General features: G+C 28.8%; 3 protein-coding genes across 3 annotated transcripts in view; 2 read left to right on the top strand and 1 right to left on the bottom strand.

Annotated features, from left to right (window-relative positions):
* LOC149893253 (mucosa-associated lymphoid tissue lymphoma translocation protein 1-like) overlaps positions 1-22,583 on the top strand; it is a 109,186-nt gene that overhangs the window by 2,343 nt on the left and 84,260 nt on the right. The gene's annotated exons all lie outside the window — the stretch shown is intronic.
* On the top strand, positions 565-1,941 carry LOC149893259 (uncharacterized). Its single transcript, XM_090099488.1, has one exon. The coding sequence runs from the start codon at positions 751-753 to the stop codon at positions 1,852-1,854; it is 1,104 nt and encodes a 367-aa protein (XP_089955614.1). The 5' UTR covers positions 565-750; the 3' UTR covers positions 1,855-1,941.
* LOC145187908 (uncharacterized) lies at positions 14,012-20,008 on the bottom strand. Its single transcript, XM_090081126.1, has 2 exons — positions 19,849-20,008; positions 14,012-14,298 (listed from the first exon to the last, which is right to left on the bottom strand). Exons 1-2 carry the CDS (start codon positions 19,895-19,897, stop codon positions 14,018-14,020), a joined length of 330 nt encoding a protein of 109 aa, XP_089937252.1. The 5' UTR covers positions 19,898-20,008; the 3' UTR covers positions 14,012-14,017.

Raw genomic sequence — 22,583 nt, 5'->3', positions numbered from 1 at the left:
TCGATTGGCTCGGCGTTATTTTCATCAACATTTCTAATGATATAGAATTGATAATGAAGGTTGTAAAATAGTTTTTAAAATAGAAACCCACAGAGTTAGCGAAAAATTGTTTACATAGTTATAATCTCGTCATAACATTTACAACATTTAGCATGAGGGTAACAAATTTTCTTCAAAATATTATTTTAGCTTAGGTAAATTAACTCCATTTTATTGCTGTGCGCATGCGTTTCGCCATACATAACAAATTTACTCTTTCACTCATCTACTTCGTCTTTTTGGCAAAAAAAAAAAAAAATAGATAAAAACAACTTTAAATTAAAAAGTGCTTTAAACTAGTTAATAAAATTATAACTAGGCTTGGAAAAGAAAGAACCTAAACAAATGTTTGGCTTAATTGAGTACTTAAAAGTTCGTCAACTATCAATTTGTTCGATTATCTGGTTGTTCGGCTATCAGTTCAATATCAGTTCATTCAATTATCAGTTTGTTGAAATGAAAATATTTATGAAATACAGATGCAGTTATAGTACAAAAGAGAACTTGTAATCGTTTAAATTTTTACATGAAACGTCTGAAACAATAAAAAAGGTTTTGTTTTTTCTTCATCACGTCATATAAAACGTATGTAAAGATCCTTTGCAAATAAAACGCTAGCTTGGAAGGAAAAAAAAACATCTGCCAAAGGGTTTGAACTGCTGGAAAGCTCGCAACCGTAGATATTGCAATACTTAAAAGAGAAAGAACAAGATGACTGTCTTAAGATTTATGAATGTTTACATGAGCCCTTTCAATGCTGTAGCCATTATGATACTAAACGGTGCAGAAATTATTTACATTATAAGGACGAGGAGAAGAAACGGGTTTCCGACAGTGTCTTCGTTTCTTCTAAATTTAGCAACTTCAGACTTTTTGGTAGGACTAAGCATTGGCGTTATTAAAGTCCTGTACGCAACGGGAGCCAATTCAACTTTTATTGATTTACTCCATTTTTATTTTTTACGTTTGTCTCTATTTGCTTCGGTTTCCAATCTGACTTGCATGACATTTTTTCGTCTCTTTGCAATTCAAAAACCTTTCCAAGCACATTTAGTAAAAAAACACGTTAAAAAAATTTGTATAGCAACATGGGTGGTATCGATCGTTGTTGTCTCGTTGTTTTATTACTCGATGAAATATTCCTTAAAGGGTGTAAGTTTCAATCGGTATGAAGTTATTATTTTCCCAATGATTGTTTATCCCTCCGTTGTTTTCTTTTTTGTATCTTATTTTACAATCATCAAGAAGTTAGCTCTTCAAAATTCAAAGTTATCTGAATCTCGTCATCGTGCTGAAACTAAAATGATTGACACGTATCCACTTGCTGACTTTGGTGAGCCCTATCAAAACGCTGACCACGATAGCGAAAAAGGTTTACAAAACGAATCGAGTTTTACAGAAAATAATTCACGAAGAGTTTCTCAGTACGCAGAAACAACAACAACTATACAAGAATCAAACGGTATTGAATATTTGGTCTCTGCAAACCAAACATTTTTAAAAATCAAACTTAACATAAAAATTGATCGAAAAAGACAAAATAACGGTTCGAATCGATACGAGAAACAAATTTTCCAAATTGCCTTGAGATCTGTAATTGCATTCGTATTGTGTTGGTTTCCAATAGCAACATACAGTATATTCAAGATGACGGGTTTATTTTCTAATTCGAGCCGCATAAAAGAAATAGAATATTTTCTGTTAACTTTGGCATTTTGGAATTCGATCGCGGACCCAGTATTATTTTTTATTTCAACACGAAAAAAACTCTCAAAAATTACAAGTAAATACCGCCATCAAACACTAGAAAAATAATTGTTCGAGTTACTTTTTCAGAATTGGATTTCCTAATTTTGTATATTGCATTTCTTCTATTTTCTAATATATTATCCATTTTTATAAGGAAAGATTATAACTCAAACAACCCCCTAATAGAAAAAAAACGTTAAAGCTTATGGGCCTAGATGTGTTTCTTAGATGTGTTTCTTAGATGTGTTTCTTAGATGTGTTTCTTAGATGTGTTTCTTAGATGTTGTTTCTTAGATGTTGTTTCTTAGATGTGTTTCTTAGATGTGTTTCTTAGATTGCTTCTAGGGAATAACAAAAAAAATTCTTTTTTAAAAAAAAAGGTCCATAAAAGAAATGGTCTCCTTGAACTCTCATACAAGTTTGTTATTATTTAAAACAGAATGCTTTATTTAAAATTTCATTTTCAATTTAAAAATAATTATAGTTGATGCTGCTAACGCTGTTGATGTAGTTTTAATGGTTGCGGTTATTGCGGCTGTTTCCTCTGCCGTTACCAATTTAGTTAATTCTCTAGACTACGCACTAACTGCCACTGTTTAAGAACCTTGAAAGGATAATTTCTTTGGAATAATATATTTGTAATCGGATCGAAGAAAAGACATTGGAAAATATAAAGAAGAAAAGCAATCAAAGGAAGAAGTTTTTAGCGAAATGTTGAAAACAAATTATGAAAGAAATCCTATTAGCTCACATGTTGAGGTAACCGTAAATAAATCATAGTCGGCACTCTATTTTCTCTTCTATTTTCGCTAATTATTTATGCTTAAAGTTTTAAAAATTCATATATATTTTTTTAAATAATTAATGTGCATTATTTAATCTATTGATAATTGCCAGTTAAAGATTCAAGATAAGGAGAGTTTGATTGCTACGCATAATGAGAATAAAAGTAATCTTTTATAAAAAATTTTTTAAGATTAATTGTAATCTGTGCTCTATTTCCCTGTCAATTATTAAACTGCGACGTCTTTTTAGATGAAGAAGATATCTTTTGTAAATAAAGAAGCATGATCAACAGCAAACATCGATACACAAGTGAAGATGAAGAAATAATCCATTTTTATTACACACATATAAATATATACATACATATATATATATATATATATATATATATATATATATATATATATATATATATATATATATATATTTATATGTGTGTAATAAAAATGGCTTGAAATCTTTATCTACGTACAAATCTTGAGCTTTATCAACAAGCCAAGATTTGCACTGGCTAATCTACGTGTAATATTCTGAACATCAAAGGTTACATAAAACATTCACGTCTACAAGAGAAAATAATTTATGTTTAAATTCGTTTTAAACACTTATAAGTAAGCTCTTTGAACATTTGAGCACATTTTTATGCATTTTTTGTTAACTGCTTGCGTTGCTTCTATTACGCATATTGCATTGCATATCATTGATAAGCTTTTTGAAACAAAAAATTGAAAAGTGTTGCACGCATTTATGTTTAAAACATGAAGCTACCTCGCAATTAAAGATTTCAAAGTGACTTATGAATAAATGATCAACTTTGTTAGACGCCAGTTGCAATCGCCAACTGCGGAGATTTAATCAGAAGCAACAACTTCTGCTAATCTTAAGAAAAAACCTTTCTTTTTTTTGAGCAAACTATGTATCATAGTTAACTTTTTAGATTTGTGTTTTATGATAGCAAAACCTTTTCTGCTTTTTGTTGGCTTCTTGAGATTGACAATTAAGAGAAAATGCAATTGAATGCGACACAAGATAAGGAAGATGCCGAGAGAAATACTCGAAAACCTTTTGGCCCTGGTCAAGTTCTTTAAAATTAAAAAACTTTTTTTATTATTATTTTTTTATATACATGATTGTTAGAGCAACAATTAAAAATTATAAAGGTCTCGTTTTTAAACTTGATAAACAGAAAAAAAAGCATTAGTAATATGGTGTAAAGTATTTTTAGTTCATGAAATTTTATTATGAATTAACAAAAAAGTTGTTCTTCTAAGATTGTGCAATATTTATAATCAAATACTTTTACGGTTTTATAATTGAACGTTATAAGTTCAGCAATTTACTAAACGTTACACGCGCGAAATGTAAAAATGTTTAAGAAATGTTGGCGTAGGAAAGCCAACAGCTAAACGATCTAATTAAATTTATTTCGAATTTATTATGTTTATTTCGAACTTATTATGTTTATTTCGAACTTTGGAAGTGGCTGTAAAATTGATTTAAGCCCAATTTGAAATTCCCGTTTGAGATACCATCTTTTCGAACGTTCGTTTATTGATTTTATCGATCTTTTAAAAATGTATTCAACAATTGCTGATACAGAGAGTAGGCAGAAAAATGCGTAGGTAATAGAAAAATAGAAATGTTTTTTTTTTCTAAGATAAATTAATGAAAAAATCTGTGTTGAAACCATAATTTAATTTCCTTTGTTTGTTTTTTTATAACTGGTTGTTAAAGAACTTTATCATTATTAATGCTATTATTAATATTAGCATTATTATTATTAGCATTACTATTATTAATTTTTGTTAAAAGTACTTATTGTTAACAATATTTGTAATTTTTTCTAAAAAAAATGTTTACAATTTGTTTGCATTGAGCATTTCTATTTATCAAAGTTTTTAAGATAAATCGAATTTTTTGAAGTTTATCCAAATGCTCTAAACTAACTCTTTATGCGTTTTAAACAACAAACGTTTCTTGCATGATAAGTTTACATTCATACAAAGTTTGTTATTTTTGAAAAATAAATTTAAATCAAATAGAAATTCTGCACAATTTGTTGGAAGGTTGAAACAAAACAATAAGGTAGAGAGTTGGTACAGGTTGAGTATTAGTACACAGACAAATATTCAGCCGTTTTAAATCAATTTCAACATTGATTATGCAAATACCAAATTTAGTTTGTAACCACTTCTCCCATAGAAAATATAGTTCGGTCTTAAAAATTTGTTACCTTTAAACTTACCTTTTGTTTATTTTGCTACTGTTGATTTTTTTCACGTTTAATTATGTATGGTGAACACGATACTTTTTTGAGTGTTTATAAATGTTTTAACTTGTTAAAACTTTGAATTTTTCAAAGTTTAAACCTAAAACACAAAAAAAAAAAAAAAGAAGTGAAAAGTTTTTAGTTACATGAAAAAATATTTATTTTTTAAGCACTCATTCGTAAAGGGTGAGGGTACATTGAAATCGGGAAGCATTGTTTCAGAATTTTTAATCTCTGTGTTGTAGATTTCATATATACTTGATACACTGCGGTATGGTAAAATTATTTTTTTTAACACATAAAAAATGTATTTTACCGTACCACACTGTACCAAGTATAAATGTAACTCTTATTCTCAAAATTGTTTATCTTTGTTTTAACTAAAGCTAAAATAATATTTTCCAGAGAGACATACTAACCACACTGCACAGATCGACCTCTTGACTTAGGATTATATGGGCCATTTAAATGGAAATTGAAAATTGTTTTTAACAATGCTAAGTAGTCCTGGTAAAACTAAAACCTTTTACACCCTGCTTTAACTTGTTTAAGGTGGTATACCCCCTTCAAAATTATCTTGGAAGTGAAATCTTATACTCAAAATTAAAATTAAGCCTATGAAAGATCTTATTAAATGAAATCGATTTATAAAATTACAGGTGGTTATGTTGTCATGACAATCACCTAAAATGGCGGATATAGGAAAATATGCACGTCGCACTGTCAAAAATATCTCAGATTCTAATAGAGTATTCAAAGTAAAACTTGGCCCAATGATAAAAAACAGTTTGATCTATGCAATCTGCCAAAAGTTTTTAAATCTGACTATTAGTTTCCATGTAGCACTACACGGATTATGAAGATTTTTTAATTAGCCAATTTTTAGTGCTGAAACAGCAATATCTCAAACCCTGAAATGTTTTATAATTAACTTTTGGCAGATTGCATACATCATATAAAAACACATCATTGCTGAAAATTTGATTAAAAACTGATTACTAGAAAATCAAATAACTGTGACGGGAGATTGAAAAATAGAAGTTAGCAAAAAAACACTTTAAAAATTAAAAAAGAGAAAAAAATGCAGAAAAATATTTTTAAAATAAACAATGTCTGTAAATTTTAAAGCAAAATGTTTAAAAGCTACCAGCAGCATAAAGAGTTCCTTGTTTTTGCTTTTCCTTATCATTTTTGTTCTTTTTATTGCCCCTGATTGTTTTTCTACGCAACTTAACATCGGATTTATTTTTGTATGACGATTGATACAAGCGTATTTTATTTTCTTTATTGCAGCCATCTATCATAAATGTTCCTGGAATCATATTGAGTTTTTCATAAGTCATCACTGATGCTTTTCTTCCAATATTAAAGTTTGCAATAGCATCATATGTTGCAAATTTCAAATGTAACAATGAACAGAATTTAGTTTTCGGTACTCTTTCCCATATCATCATGTTAAGACTCTCATTTTGGTTCTGAGTTTTTCCATGCATACATTTTGCAAGTAATTCATTAGAGCTAAGTTCTTTATAAATTGGCTTTAGTAACTCAATAATATCACGTGGCAAACCAGGGCCAGGTTTATAGAGAGAAGGTTGATTGGGATGTTTTCGATCAACATTGTGCTGGCACCAACTTTTTTCACCGTTTGGACAATAGGTGTGATAATTATTTTCTTTTGAGGAAGCAACATGAAACAATGAAGCAAGTATAGCACTGCGCATTTCATGAACAGACTGATTTTTGGTTCTTACTGCAATTCCATAATAGTTTTGCAATCTGTCAATTGTTGCATCAGTAAGTCTTCCTTTACCACCTAGACACCTTTCCTTTTTCAATTTTCTTAATCGTGTGCCAACTCTTTTTTGCATATGACCAACACATTCTAATTTTGAAACTATTGTATCACCATACACTCTTTCAACAGATGAAAATGCCTTACTATCTCCGTCACCACAAAATTCAGTATAGCGAAGTTTATATTTTTCAATAGATCGTTCAAAAATTGATTTTGCTCCAGCGACCTCCATACCGGTGGATGGGCCAGTATAGTTGAGGTTACAAAAATGAGTATTTTTTAGCATTTTATATGCATCAGGGTCTGTATTTTTTTTCTTTAGAATTAAAAAACATTGTTTGCAATATTTGGATAATACTTCACAATCCAAAACTTTTCCTGTAATCATTGATATTGCAGTATAAACACCGTTGTATGAGGAAAAACCTCGACGTTGCCAAGTACCATCACAAGAAACACTGGTATTTATTAAATTGAATTCATCAGTAGTATGTTGGGATGCTTTTATAATTTCAAGTGCAGCATCAGACATGGTTTCTACTGCAATTGCTTCAACTTCAATAGCAATTTTTCGAACAATTTTAATGTAAGTGTTTTTAGTCATTGGCGGTGGAAGATCCATAAGATAACAGAATCTTTTAAGGCCAGTATGGCCTTGTCCACATGAACGCATTGCATAAACTGACCTTTGGTTAATATCAAAGGCTCTACAACTTCCAGAACCACACTTCTTGGATGTAAAAAATTCATGATTGAATCCACATTTACAAAATATAATCAATGAGCTGGAAAGTCCAAATTTTTTTTTTGCATTTTCAGCTAAATTAAGTCGACAAGTTTTACATTCTGGACAACATAACAACTGAACAACAATGGCTAATAAAGTGCTATCAATAATTCTGTATCCACATATGTTTTTTTTATTAGAACTTGCAAAAGTATTAATAGGGTTTACCTTCGAATTAGATACATTTATTGAGCTCTGTGAATCTGTTAGTAGAAGACTAGTATTTGCTGAATTTTTTTTATTTAAAGTATATTGATTTCCATGAAATCTTTTTTTCTTTTTGTATTGAGTAGCAAATTTCACACGTTCTCTACCCATTAAAAGTATAAGGTTTAAATTATATAAACATAAACAGATACCTAGATATATATATAACTTTTAAGATGGCAATTCGTTTTAAAGAAACTTCTGGAAGAAATTTATGAGAAATCCAGTTATTGCTTTTAATCTTACAGATGTTTTGATTAATGGAAAATAGAAATAAATTATAAACTCATTTCAACAAGCTTTTTCTCAGTATCAAAAGTTATATTTGGGGAGAATTTCTTGGCCAAGTAAAAATTTAACCGTTGCTATGGAGGTTGTCAAGGGCGCTTTAAAAAGTAAGGTTTAGTAAAGTTTGTTTTCCTCAAGTTACATACTGAATTTTAAAAAATGGTTTTCAGAATATGATTCTATGATAAATTTTAGATTAAATAAAACAACAAAAATTTTTTTGAAAAATTTGATATTTCTGAGGGGTATACCACCTTAACCTTAAATTTTAAATTTTTCAACCCTTGATGAAGGATTTCTTTTTTTTAATGAAATATGGTCCTCTTACACATTAACTGGATAATAAAACCAATGATACACATTAACTCATTAACCAATATGAAGCAATGATATATATAGCTCGCGTTTCCGCAGTGAAGATAATTTTTTGCCAGCCAGGTTAGTTTTGCCAGCCTGAAATGACGCAATGATTTTTCAAAGCAAAACAAAAATGAATTATCGTCAGTTTAAATAAAATGGCTACCGGCATTAAAAACTTTTAAAAGCATTTTCTCACGGAATTTTTGTGAAGTTAGACATCATTGGTAATATCATTGGAAGAAACAGTAAAACTTTGTTGAAACATTCCTTTTTTTACGACAGACATAATTAAAATAATTTTTCACGGGGGTTTAACTTGAAATAATTAAGGAAAGTTAATAGTTTTAAATATATATAATTTTCTTAGAAACAACTTTAATTGTCTTAAAGTTAATTTTGGTTTATAATCAATGAAAGAATTTTTCAACTTCCATAAAAATTTTAAAAGATATTCTAGACAACCAAAGTAGTTAAAGCAAATTGGCGTGATAATTTAAACGTGAATGAATTCTCATGTTCTATTCGAAGTCTTCATTAAGATAAAATAAAAACCAGGTTGTAAATACTTTTAAAAAATTAACTTTTAGACAAAAAAATTACTATTCGAAATGGCGATTATTAGCGATTTGTTGTATATTTTTGTACTTTCAATTTCAGCTTAGAGCACTTTACATTGATTTTGAGACCTATGTTTTTATACGATTCTCTTTATAATTTTTTATTCTTTTTATAAATTCTCTAGCATAATCAATCAAAAAAATAAGCTGCAAGGGCACGGTCGTTCAGAAGCGACAAGTTATTATACGCAAGCGCAGTAGTAACTTAAAAAAATTCAACTTTTAATAATGGCTACGGTCCGTAACAACTAATTTTTTTATTTAGTTGACTGATCACTTACATGTCTCCATATAAATCAACATTTTAAACTATTTCTAAAACTGAAATCATAACAAGCATATCTCAGTTGCATAAAAAAATGATTCAAATAAGATAAAGATTATATGAAAACGTTTAAAGTTGCGCTTTTCTAAGTAAATTAACATTCTTAAATATGCTGATTTGTTTACACTTTTAAAAACACATCATCTAATTTTCTGAGCGTAGAAATTAAATGATTTTTTTTTTAAAATTTAGATCAGTTTTTATAGCACTTTTGTCAGATCTTAGCACTCAATTTTTTCTTCTTGTAAATAAACATACAAACACACACACAGATACATACATACATACATACATACATACATACATACATACATACATACATACATACATACATACATACATACATACATACATTACGTACATACATACATATATTTTTTCTTTTACATTTTGATATGTTTTACCTTCTGAATTGAGTTTGATTGCTATTCGTTTGCTTAGGCAAACCAATAGCAAGAATTGTTTAGTTTTTCAGGTGTTTTTTTTCTTAATTTTAATTACTTCTCTTCTCACTCCTTACTATTACAGGTTTATTTACTTTTATTTTGTATTCATATTTGGTCTCTTTATTGTTTGCTATTACAATAAACATTGGTGTGCTATTTTAGGATCAAGGACATATATTGATGGAATGTTTTCAGCTGTTTGGCAACTTTTTACTGATCAACTTTAAAGATTAAATTTTTTTAAATTAGCTTGAAGTTTCCTTGAGTTACAATTTTGGTCAAATTAGATTAAAAATGTGCTCTAAACAGAGTGGTTAATTTTTTCTTTCACACTTTCAACAATTTTTACTGAATTATGTGATAAGGTTTTTTTTTTTTTTTTAAATGTTTGACATGATATCAGAACTTTCATTATATTTTTAAAATACAAGAATGTATATATATTTATTGGACCAGTGAAAAATTGCCAAACAGCTGATGAAACATTGCATCAATACATAGAAGCTGTTCATGAGTATGAAGCAAAAGGAAGGGTGGATTGCAAAAAAACCTGGAGGAGTAAGGAGGTTCCTGCTATTGGTTTGTTTAAGCCTTTGCTTAAGCAAACAAATTACCAATTCATCAAAATATATACTAACATTAATGTCAATTGAGAAGATAAATAATATCAAACTGCAACAAAAAACTTTTTTTTTCATGAATTGGTTTTGACAAGGCTATGTGGGTGTGTTTCCCTCATCATAGTTATGCCTTTGCCACAGCAATCTTGGTTTCTATTTTGGTAATGTAGAGACAGTTATTGAGAATATAACTACATCTAATTAGATTATACAGTCGTTTTATTGTCAATAAATGCTTATTAAAAGCCTTAACTAAAATTAGAAATGTTGGTGTTAAACAAATGATGATGAAGATGATGATGATGATGATGATGATGATGATGATGATGATGATGATGATGATGATGATGATGATGATGATGATGATGATGATGATGATGATGATGATGATGATGATGATGATGATGATGATGATGATGATGATGATGATGATGATGATGATGATGATGATGATGATGATGCAAATGAGAATATTGATGATGATAACGATGGGGCTGATTGTGCTATTATTAATGATTTATCAAGGCAGAAGCACTTATGATTAATATCTAAATCGTATTCTTTGATTGAATTAACCTTTTTTTTACATATACATGCAACAATCAACATGATTAAAAGAGAATTTGTTTTAGTACTGGATATCAAATCTTCAGGTAAAATAAGCTGTTTATATTTTGTACATAATGTTTCATTGAGTTGGTTAACCTTTATATTTTCCACAAGACAGAAAAAAAAAATAAGTGTTCACATTTTTTTGAGTTGCTGGTTGTTTTGGTATTTTACCACAAAAAATACACTGGTAAAGCTGTAAATGAGGATTGATTTCTTTTTTTAGTTCTTCAATATCTATTTCCAAGTCATGTGCTGTCACAATGCTTTTTTTAATGGTAGCAATCATGGAAGATGACCATATATTTTTACCAATACCAAGGCCACCAATAAGCTTTTTATTTTTGTTTTAGTGATTTAGTAACATTTAAACTTTTACTGAGTTTTTCTACCTGCTGACAACAATAGCATTCATCACAATGAGTTTTCCAGTTCATATTTAAAAGAAGTGTTGTTGATTTCATTCTTTTGATCACATTCTTTATGGTATCATTACGTTTTGAAAAATTTTAGATGAGTGTACATTTTCTAAATCTGACAACATGACAAGGAATACATATTTCAATGTTTTTTTTTATTATTTATTCCAATAGGATACTATTTTCTCCTTACCAAATATCCACAGACCCTGTAAGTAAGATTCAAATTTTTGTAATGGATTTTCATCTAAAAATAATAAAACTTTTTGGATAGTTCTTGTGAATAACCATCAAACTTAACCACATGCATTATGTAGTCTTTATAACCATGAAGTAAATTAAGCTAATAAATAAATAAAAAACTGCATATAAAGTAAAAGATTTTATTTAAAATTATTAGGAACATTTAGTCAAATTTTTTAAATAAGGACAATTTTTATTTCACAAACGATATAAATAAAATTTTATCAATTTAGGACAATGGTTAGATGTAAATTTTGAACAAGAAAAAAAATTGAGTGCTAAGATTTTTTATAAGTAACAAAAAGTTAAAAGATTCATATAAGTAAAAGTAGAAAAACTTTTAAGTTTTATCGCTCAAAAAAAATGAAAAAAGACTTCCGAATTTGTAAACAAATCAAAGAAAAAGTTTTTTTAGGTAGATCCTCTTCAATCATAAAATAATATTTCCCTTTCATTTTACATACTTCTTAATAAAATTAAGTTACCGAGACACTGCTAACAGCCTAAAAGCTGGTTATCAACGTAGACGATTTTAAAAAACACGATAAGTAATGAAAAGTTGGTCGCTAAGTAAATATTCATTCTGTAACGAAGGTCCGTAGCCATTTTGAAAGTTCTAAAATTTTCATAATCCAACTGCGCTTGCGCACAATAACCTGTCGCTTATTAACAGAGTTTGAACGACCGTGAGGGGTAAGCAAACTAACAGTGGAAAAAAAAAAAAGGAAAGTCTAGAATACTCACAGACACTCCTGAAAAAGAAAGACTTGAATAAGAAAAGTTTAAAAGAGTCTTGAAGCAAACTCAATCAAAATAAAAAAAATAGTTAAGCAGAATTTTTCAAAAATTCAACATTGATTATGCAATATATTATGTAAAATAATTACTTGTATGTGTTTTTTCTTTTTTTCTTTTTGCGTTTTCTTGATGTGTTTATAAAATATCTTGTTGGTTTTAAAATAAGTTTTATTTTTTATTCAAATTGCACTTTTTTTTTATGAAATTTTTTACATTTATTAACATAAAAATGTTGTTGGTCAATTCTCCCCTTTATGGGAGCATTAGTAAAAAAGATGTTTAGAAAATGCAAAAATATTATACTTAACCATTAATATTTTTGAATGTAAATTATATTGCAATGTTGTTAATACATTTGAAAAATAGCGAAAAATATTTGATTTTGGTTTTTTCTTAAATTTTTCTTTTTTTAAATTCCTTATTGAACCCTATAAATGCTCTCGCTCTCCTATAATATAAGTGAGGTATCGCAATTTTTTTTTCTAATATCTTATAACTTTGTATGTTTAAATGTAAGATATTTTATATTCCATTTTGATTGAGTGATATAGAAGCTTGTACTTTAGTTGTTTTCATTTGTTTATAGAAAAAACAAAACGCTGATGCTTAGTTTTCATAGTAAAACAGAATGAAAAAAACAGAATGAAAAAACTAAGCCTCTAGTATTTTAAATTTTTCAATCATTGATAAAAGATTTTTTTTTTAATGAAATATGGTCCTCTTACACACTTAAGTTTTTTTTTACATCTAAGTGAAGGGGGTAATTCTAGTTACACTTACTCAAGTGCACTGAAAAAAAAACTTTTTTTTAAATGAGGTGCTCCAAAACTTTCTATTCCTACAAATTGATTTTTTAATGAAGGTTGTTGTAAGTGAGCTTCATCCATCATTCAGCTTCATATGGTGAAAACAAATTACTATTTCATTTATTGCAATCTGTTATCTCAAAATCATTTGCACTCTTAGTGGAAGGTTTCTAACTGTATCTGTCCAAAACGTCCAACCTAACATTTATCATTAATATCCTTTTTGGTCCTGTTCTTATATAAAAAAAACTGCAAATTTCCGGCTGTGTCAAAACAGTTATTGGGTCGTCCATATATTAAGCTATATGGTGAGGAGAGGGGGGTTTTTGCTTTTGTGATGATTTGTTACGATGAGGGGGAGAGGGAGAGGTATCAAATTTTGTAACGCAACAATTTCTAGATTTTTAAGTGATTGTATAAAGTTATGGAAAATGAATAAATGGTACAATCATATTATAAAAACTCAAATTATTGATAAATATATAGTCCCAGAAAAATTTCCTATTTCTCGGAAACCAATAGACAGCTGCATTCACATCACGTGCAAATATCACTTGCAAACATCACGTGCAGTTGTTATGTGTAAACAAGTCAGTATGTTCTTCAAATAGTCAAGTGTGAGAATTGGAAATGTAAACGGCCGAAAGAATCTTCATCGTCGATTATGTACATGATTAGCAGGGAGAAACATATATATATATATATATATATATATATATATATATATATATATATATATATATATATATATATATATATTCTCTTATAGAAAGTGGTGATATTTGCAAAACATTTTCAGTTTAATTATGAATAATTACGTGCACTCAAACAATAATCACTTCACGCTGGCTTCATATTATTTCATAATACACAAAGCTTGAATCTTTTATTAAAGTAGAAACTAAAGATGTTGATTGAATAACATAGATCAATGATGGAACCTCATCTTTCTTAACATAGTTTAAATAGCAAAGATTGAGAGAGGTTGAGAAACTAAAGGATTTGCAGGTGGAAATACTTGCGCATTTTACAAAGCAACCCGTATTTGAATTCGTCTCATATTTTCCAATCAAGCCATATTCTAGATAAAAGCCAGTCATTGAAGCAACAGCTGCTGGTACTCTTCCTTTCACTAAAACAAACAAACAAATAATTTTACACTTGAATTCTTATAATGATAAGGCACTCGATTCCAAATGCTCACAAGCATAAGTGATTCCATGGTAAAGGTGGAAAAATAGTAGAAAATATACCGTATTTTGTACAGGATGCAATAACAGAACATACAAAGTGTGCCACAAAATATGATTGATCATCATAGCTGGCAAATCAGTTTAAAAAATGTTTTATGCTCTTAGTTCTTAATTATTAGGATTTACCCACGTACATTAGTCGTTTTTTGCAACAACACATGGTAAAAGACCTGTGAATGGTATAGAAGCCAATGCAAATCTTGCTTTTCAAAGAGTATGCACAAAGAAATGTATTGTAAAAGAATCCTTTTTAGCAGTTACAACATTTTTTACAAAGACAATCAAAATAGTTTCAGCAAGTGAAGGTCAGATAAAATATGCAGCTGACCATCTTCATTTTTTAAATATATATATATACATATATATATATATATATATAAGCGAAACTCTTCTAATTTTCTGCTAAAAAAAAACTGTCTTCAAACAAACAAAGAAATGTGGCTTCCATGAGGTTGGTGGCAAAACGAGATCAGAGATTATGCAATTTTAGAAATATGTGGATTTGGCAAAAATGTGTTCAATTAAAACATACTTTAAGAAATATTTCACAGTCAAGCATTTTACTGTGAAAAATTTCTTCTTAATCATCCAAATAATTGTGAACTTTTCCTAATGAAAAAATAGCTTGCGAAGGACCCAGCTTTTTTTTCATACAATTACATTAAATAACTTCTTATAAAGAATTCACATTAATGCCCAAGTGTTTCAATTTTGAGTACATAAATAAAGACGGTTGTCTTGTAAGTAAAACGATAGAAAAACAATATGAAACCCCCGTCACATTTCTGATGAAACTCCCATTAGGTTTTTGACGAAAGGGCCGTAATGTTTTTGATAAGACTTTGTTAGACTAAAAATGATTATAAACTTCACAACCACACGCTTTTGTGATGGTGTGAAAAAAGCTTTGTCTTTTCTCTTGCAATTTTCTTTCTTTTTTAAACTTTACAGCATGCGCCCTTAAAATCTGCACTAAATTTGGCTACCTATTCTTTTTATTTTGTAGGAACCATTGTTTTGATTTATGATTTTGGAATCTTTGATTCGTAAGTAAACAAGCAAAAAAAAAAATGAAAAGTTTGATTTTATTGCGATGACTGCCAAAGATAAGATTGTCATTGACCTGTATCTCTTGGGTGTTATTCCCAAGGGCATTATAGCATGACATGGGATGGCTAAATGAACTGTGAATGATATTTTAAATCAATTTAAAAAGTTTGGTTACATAGAGGGGAAACTAGGAGGCGGTAAGACAAAAGGCTGTGAGGACTTCAAGCTTTTTTAGAGCACTCAAAAGCCGAATTCAGCCCAATCCGATCCATGAGATAGATGATCAAGGAACTCTCTGTGAGTAAGAAATCCGATCCATGAGAAAGATGATCAAGGAACTCTCTGTGAGTAGGCACACAGTCATAAATGTTGTTGTATGTAATCTAAAGACCAAGTCTAGAGGTTCAAAAGGCACTTAATTACTTAAGAACGAAGTAGTTGAAAGAAGTAAGATTTCATTCTTACGAGAGGTCAAAAAATAATTATGTTTTCAGATGAAAAACTTTTTGCAGTGGATTTGTACCTCAAATCCCGAAGATTTTCTAGAATACTTTTGGTTGAAGTTTAGGACAAAACATCCTGCTTCTGCAATAATGTTTTTAGTTATGGTTTTTATTGATTCAGAGGTCAAAATCAATGCAAATGTGTACATTAAAATCTTGGAAGACCATTTCCAACCATGGATCACCTCTAACTTTGAGCCTGATGCCAAAATTGTGTACCAGCAGGATAAAACTCCCCCACCCCCTCCCCACCCCAACCCCTAAATGCCTGGAATGGCTCAGAATAATGAAAATGTTGAGTTTTGGGGCCACAAAGCTCCCCAAATTTAAAACACTTTAGACTACAGTATATGGGTATATGTTGAGTCAAAGATCTGTGGATCTACCCACAACAGTATTGCAGCTCGGAAGACCTCTGTCATCAAGCAGTGGAATGCTGCCATGCCCAAGGAGTATGACCTGAAGACATGTAAGAGATTCAGGCCCAGAATTGAGGCTATGATCAACGCCAATGGTTCACACATATGACATGAGATAAGTAAAAAATGACATGAAATAAGTTCATTTGCCGAAAGTAACTTCTTGTGTACTTGTTTTTACAAGTTATCATTTTCAAAAATAGTGCGAATTTTAAAAGTGCTTACTGTAAAACAGATATTTAAGTTGCTTTTTTTTTTTTTTCCATTTAAAACAAGGTTTAAGTCAGCACACTTTTTAAGTATCTTCTGTAACGAGTTATAAATAGCACAATATCTCATTTAAAGCCTATGGGAGTGGATTTCTAATAATGGCGGAGAAAATTAGTACTCATATTTCGGTAAAAAATATATCACCTGCTTTCATCACTAGAACATTTTTTGATTATGCAAAGCTAAAACTGTTTTGTGTTAATATGTTTAGTATACATATTTAACTTTACTTAAACAAAACAATTTAAATAACTTCAATTAATCTACGTTTTACTAATTATTTGTTTTTATTTGTTTTTATACAATAAAAAAGTACAGAAAGATAAGTATTTCATTACAGGAAGTCTTTACGTTGTTATAGCTACGAATAGTGTTAAGCTTAAATGAGTTTTTATTTTTAGAACTCTGTTTACCTTTTTTGGCTCCGGATTTTAATTAGTTTTAACAATAGCAAAATCTTAAAGAATAAGAGTAAAACATCCTCATAAATTCTTATGTTTTAAATCTGCCTTTTTTAGGCTAAAAACGAGAGGCAAACTTTTTTTTTTCTGTTTGTTATTCTCTTTTGATTGGTCTAAACATTGTTGAAGAGTTTAAATAGAAAGTTAACGCTAAGACTATTGCGACAAAATTTATAATCGCGTTTTAACTTTAACTTTTCTGAATGTTAAAAGTATTTGTATAAAGAGCTTGTGATAATATTGTAATCCCTAATATATGAGAAATTAACTTATGGAGTGGTCTTGCTGATTAAAAGTCAGCTTTTGTTCCAGAGGTTTAAATTGGTGCAAAGAAACTTTTATAAAAATATTATATAAAAATATTATATAAAAATATTATATAAAAATATGATATAAAAATGTTATATAAAAATATGAAATAAAAATATGATATAAAAATATGATATAAAAATATGATATAAAAATATGATATAAAAATATGATATAAAAATATGATATAAAAATATGATATAAAAATATGATATAAAAATATGATATAAAATATGATATAAAAATATGATATAAAAATATGATATAAAAATATGATATAAAAATATGATATAAAAATATGATATAAAAATATGATATAAAAATATGATATAAAAATATGATATAAAAATATGATATAAAAATATTATATAAAAATATTATATAAGAAACAATCATAATACTATTATGTAAATTTTGCAATGTGGGCATGAGCATGCAGAGTTAGAGAAGTTTGCCCATCTCATGAATTTACTCAAGCCAATGGCCTCAAAAAATTAAAACTTGCTCCCTTATTCTGTGAAGCTGTAAAAAAAGTTGCAAGGGAAACTGTGTGTGATGCTTCCAATGAAATTCGTCTTTATGTGGCTGACCATGTATTGAAAGATACTAAATTAGGGTCATTTCATGTCAAATCAGCAAGAAAAAAAAAATGTATGTTTTTGATTTTACTATTTTTTTTTTTTTTTTTTTTTACATATGTTAAAGGGCTTATGAAAAATTTGAAAAAACTAAAAACTCGAGAAACAAACTCTTTATAGTTTTAGTTATTCACGTTTCAATTTTTGCTAACTTATGCCGACTCGTTTTTTAAAGCATTTTATTTGGATCGGTCCCTACATTAAATGAAGCATAAACTAAGACATCAACTTCGTATTTTCGGATTCAAAATTTCTTAGTTAAAAGTTTTAATAATTGTTAAAGTTTTAAATTACCGAGTTGAAAACTTCTATAACAGCATAGTAGGTAAATGATAAGTTTATCTGACGCTTTTCAACTGCTGGATTGCCTGTAGTATTACTGGTTGTAATTCAAATTGTGACTCTATAAAAGAAAAAAGCTTTTTACAGCTTACCGATAGAGATGGATTAAAGCAATCCCAAGAGATAATATATTGCACAAACATGACACTGTAGTTTGTGCAAAACATTTCCAAGTTATTAAAGTAAAAAGAAGAGGAAGACCACGATCCACCAAGTGTATTAAAAGTAATACCCAAGAGTTTAGTTTCAACTCCACCACTAAAAAGAAGGACAAATAAACCGAAAACCTCTTTAAGGCAATTCAGGATCGATAAAAATCGTGTAAATAGCTGTGCTTTCTTTTTACAGAGTAATACTTTGAATTATAACCAGTAAAACTACATTTTCTGGGCCTTTTGCAGTCTTTTGGCACAGCCACCACGTGCTCATAGTGAGTCTAGCCGCAAACTCAAACAGTCTCTGCATTTTCGAACCATTGGAAGATGAGTTCGTCTCGAGAACCATAAGAAGTTTTTTACTCAAACTTTCAGATTTTCAAAATTTCTATAAATCCTCTAACTTATATAAAAAGTATCAAATTCAAAATAAACAGTTACAAATGCTTGATGATTTGAGATAGAGTGACCCTTTATCCTGTAATGATAAATGGTAAAAAGAGGACGTCCAATCTTAAATAGTGTCTTTGTTGACACCGGACAAGTAATTACTGTGAAAGTAATGAGCCGAACTGGCTTTTTATAAAAGAAAATCTAAAAATGAAGAATCCTACTGTACTTGCACAATATTTAAAAATAATATAGAAAGAAAAACAACAGATAACGAATTAGGAAAGTGGCTTCATATGGAATATGACCCAAAATCAATTTTAATTTGTTTTCTATGATGCTGTAACTGCTTTTATTCATAAAAAAAACTAGAGCTACCTTATGTGTTGTACTGACCCATTTTTGCTTAAGCAGTGGACAGAATAGGTATTTTGAACAAAAACTTTAGAATAGGTATTATGAAACAAAAAAATCTTTTGAATAAGATATTTTTGTTGTTAGGATTGATTTTATTATCATTTCTCATAATTTTTTTCCATTTCCCATTTCTCATAAAAATAGAGGAAGGGGCAGGGGGGCGGGAAAGGGTGTTTTCCCCTTATACATCGAAGTTGAATTTTTTTTGTTGAAGTTTTAACGGATTTAATTGAAAATCAGTTGTTGTTTTTTTTTAAACAAAATGACATGAAGTATGTAAAGTATCACGTTTTTTTTCTGGAATCATAAAATTTTCTAAAAAAATGAATTGTTTGAAATTCGATTTTAAATGGATGATATAGAAGTTCGTACATTATTCGTTATTATTCGTTTTTTTTTTAAAGAAAAAAACAAAATGTCGAAGCTTAGTGCACATTAATAACGCAGAAACACAATAGAACAATAAATTACATACCATCATGGATATATAGAAGAGATAACATCAGAAGAATGAAAGTCTTCATTACCCTTAAATGTAGGCTTATCAAGCAACGTAAGAATAGAATTTTTTTTGAAATTTTCAATCTATGTATTAAGATCGTCTTAACTCAGTTAATAATTCATTTTTTAAAGAAAAAATCGTAAATTTTCTGTTCACAAAGAATAATATCTATATTATCACAATGGCACCTATTTTAAAAACAAATCATGAGATCAAATAAAGTTTAATTATTGAAAACCTTAATGGTACGTCTTTCAAGACCTGGTTTTTACTTAGAAAAAAGTTTTTACTTTGCAAAAACGTGCTTTTTTTATATAAAAAGGCTTTTATTTAACAATAAAGACTTTGTTTTCATTCCATGATCCTTATAGCGGTTAAAATATAAAGAAAAGCTGTTAGGGAAAATTCGGGGGCCAATTGTTACTTTTTTAGCATACGGCTAAAGTTTTATAACGTTACCAACCGAATTGAATTCTTTTTTAAAAATAGCTTAAAATTTAAAGTCTCAGATGCTTTCACAAACTATACTTTAAAAAGCGAATCTCGAGAATTAAAAATTATTCCTGCATATTTTAGTTTCATAAAATCATAAATCATTATTTTATATTTGGTTAACTTCGTAAATTTATTCACTTTTTTTTTTTTTAATTCTCTTTTTCCTCCAAACCTTCCTCTTTTGTTCAATCTAAATGTGATTTCAGAAGTTTTAAATGCTAAATATTGCATAATTTTGTCTTGTTAGAATATTAAAAGTAGGTTATTATAAGCAGAATAAACTTTCGTCTCTTGTACTTATAATATATTATATGCTACGAAAATGCTTTGTAAAACCAGAAATTTTTTCTCTATATAAGATAGCTGGATCTAAGCCTATATTCTAGTCATATAAACATTTAGAGATTTTTTAAAAAGGTTGTGGTTTACAGGCCCATTATAAATCCATGGGTTGCTATGAGTTACCGCTTTTCATATTATTACAAAGAAAAAAATGTCAAAGCTTTGCATAAAAAAGTGATGAAAAGCATTCAGAAATAGCACACAAAAAAATTAATACTAAATGAAAAACCCAAACAATTTATTTTAAAAAAAAAGAGACTTTATAATATGCATTTGTAAAATTACATAACAATAATGTAGTAGGCTGACGCTAATCAATAATTTATCGATGGCTTAACCTACAAATTGACTTACTCCACTTTTGACCCAAAACTATGTTTTGATGTAATCAAATATGCGGAGTTGTCTCCTGCAGTTCGCTGAAATTAAGCAACTCCTTGCTTTGAAAATTACCGAGAGAATCGCACTTAAATTAAAACGGGCAGCTTTTTTTTTTTTTTTTTTTTTTTACATCTTTTATTTTTCAAATACTCCAAAAAACTATTAAATAGGTTTGTGATCAAAATCTTTAAAATATTTTCATAATTTTCAGTAAAATCAGATGCAAAATAAAAAAGCACCGAATAGTTTTTGGAATCTAGATCTTGTAAATATTTTGTTTTTTATTGACTTTTTTGCCTTCCTTGTAAAATTTCATAAAAAGGAGTTAGTTGATTTGCAGATCAAGACAATTTTACGTTGTTAAAGTTTGTTAAGATTTTGCTGACAGTTTGATATGAAAAGTTTTACCAGAGAGTTTGAAATAACCACTAATGACAAGAGTGCTAAAATATCTGTGACGTTTGACAATCACTATTACATCAGGATATTTCACCTCAGAATATACAGTCCTTCCACCTGACCCTAATTCCATGTCTCCAAAACCTTTATGCAATCATGAAATATATAAAAAAGATATAATTTAAAAATTTTTAAATGATTTAAGAACTTATCTGGAATTCCTCGAAATGAAGATTTTGTCACAAAAAAAATAATTTTCCATAGCCTACAAACACTGTACACAATTTACAAAATAAATCACGAAAAATTAATCAACTTTTCATCTTTGAAAGCTGAGAACGAAACGATCGTGTGAATGAATATCGAACGTATATCATATATATCATAACGTATATCATATCATATCATATCGAGTGTAAGCATTCGTAAAAATTTTTTTTCTTCTTTAAGAACGAATATCGTATTATCAAAGATATGTTAGAAAGGGTTTGTCTTATGGGGGTTTGAGTAAACTATTTATGACAATAATTGTTGTTATGACCTGGTTGCACGTATAATTAGCAGCTCTCGTTAGCATCGAATCTGAATACCTTTTTTCGGAGAAAGATGTGATATAAAGTGCCTAAAGTTAACAACGCATTAAGTAAATTAAAGTGTTCAAATATTCAATATGTACATATATACGTGTACGTATATACATATAATCATACATATAGTTATACAAAGATTTTTTAGGGGTAACTTAAACTATCAATTTCATACAACACTGAAGGTCCATCTAGATTTCAAAGCCCCTCTAATCTCGACACCCTAGACTGAAACCTATTTAGTCTTTAGGCAAACCCGGCCCACCTATATAGTGTAATTTACATATATACACTCCAAAAGTGCCGTTCAATTATTAGTTGATCATTCACCACTTATCTGTTGCAGGGTTCTAAGTTGTAGCCGCAACAACAATTAAGCCACTTGATGAGTATTTTTCTTTTAAGAGTTAAAAGTAATTCACATTTGAAATTTCTTCGGCATGATCTTCATTAATGTTGTGTAAATGGTGACGAAAAGGCTTCTAGGATGTGCAGTACAGCCAT

Source organism: Hydra viridissima, unplaced genomic scaffold, assembly GCF_058129835.1.
Source record: "Hydra viridissima isolate aposymbiotic clone 2 unplaced genomic scaffold, HvirCarnegie_v1 scaffold_1, whole genome shotgun sequence".
Lineage (NCBI taxonomy): Eukaryota > Metazoa > Cnidaria > Hydrozoa > Anthoathecata > Hydridae > Hydra > Hydra viridissima.
This window is presented reverse-complemented; position numbering and strand designations above follow the sequence as displayed.

Coding starts and splice junctions, on each gene's coding strand:
- LOC149893259 (XM_090099488.1), top strand. CDS start 751: ATGACTGTCTTAAGATTTATGAATGTTTACATGAGCCCTTTCAATGCT.
- LOC145187908 (XM_090081126.1), bottom strand. CDS start 19,897: ATGAAGACTTTCATTCTTCTGATGTTATCTCTTCTATATATCCATGAT. Junction 14,299..19,848: donor TCTTCTATATATCCATGATG/GTATGTAATTTA, acceptor TGTTTGTTTTAG/TGAAAGGAAGAGTACCAGCA.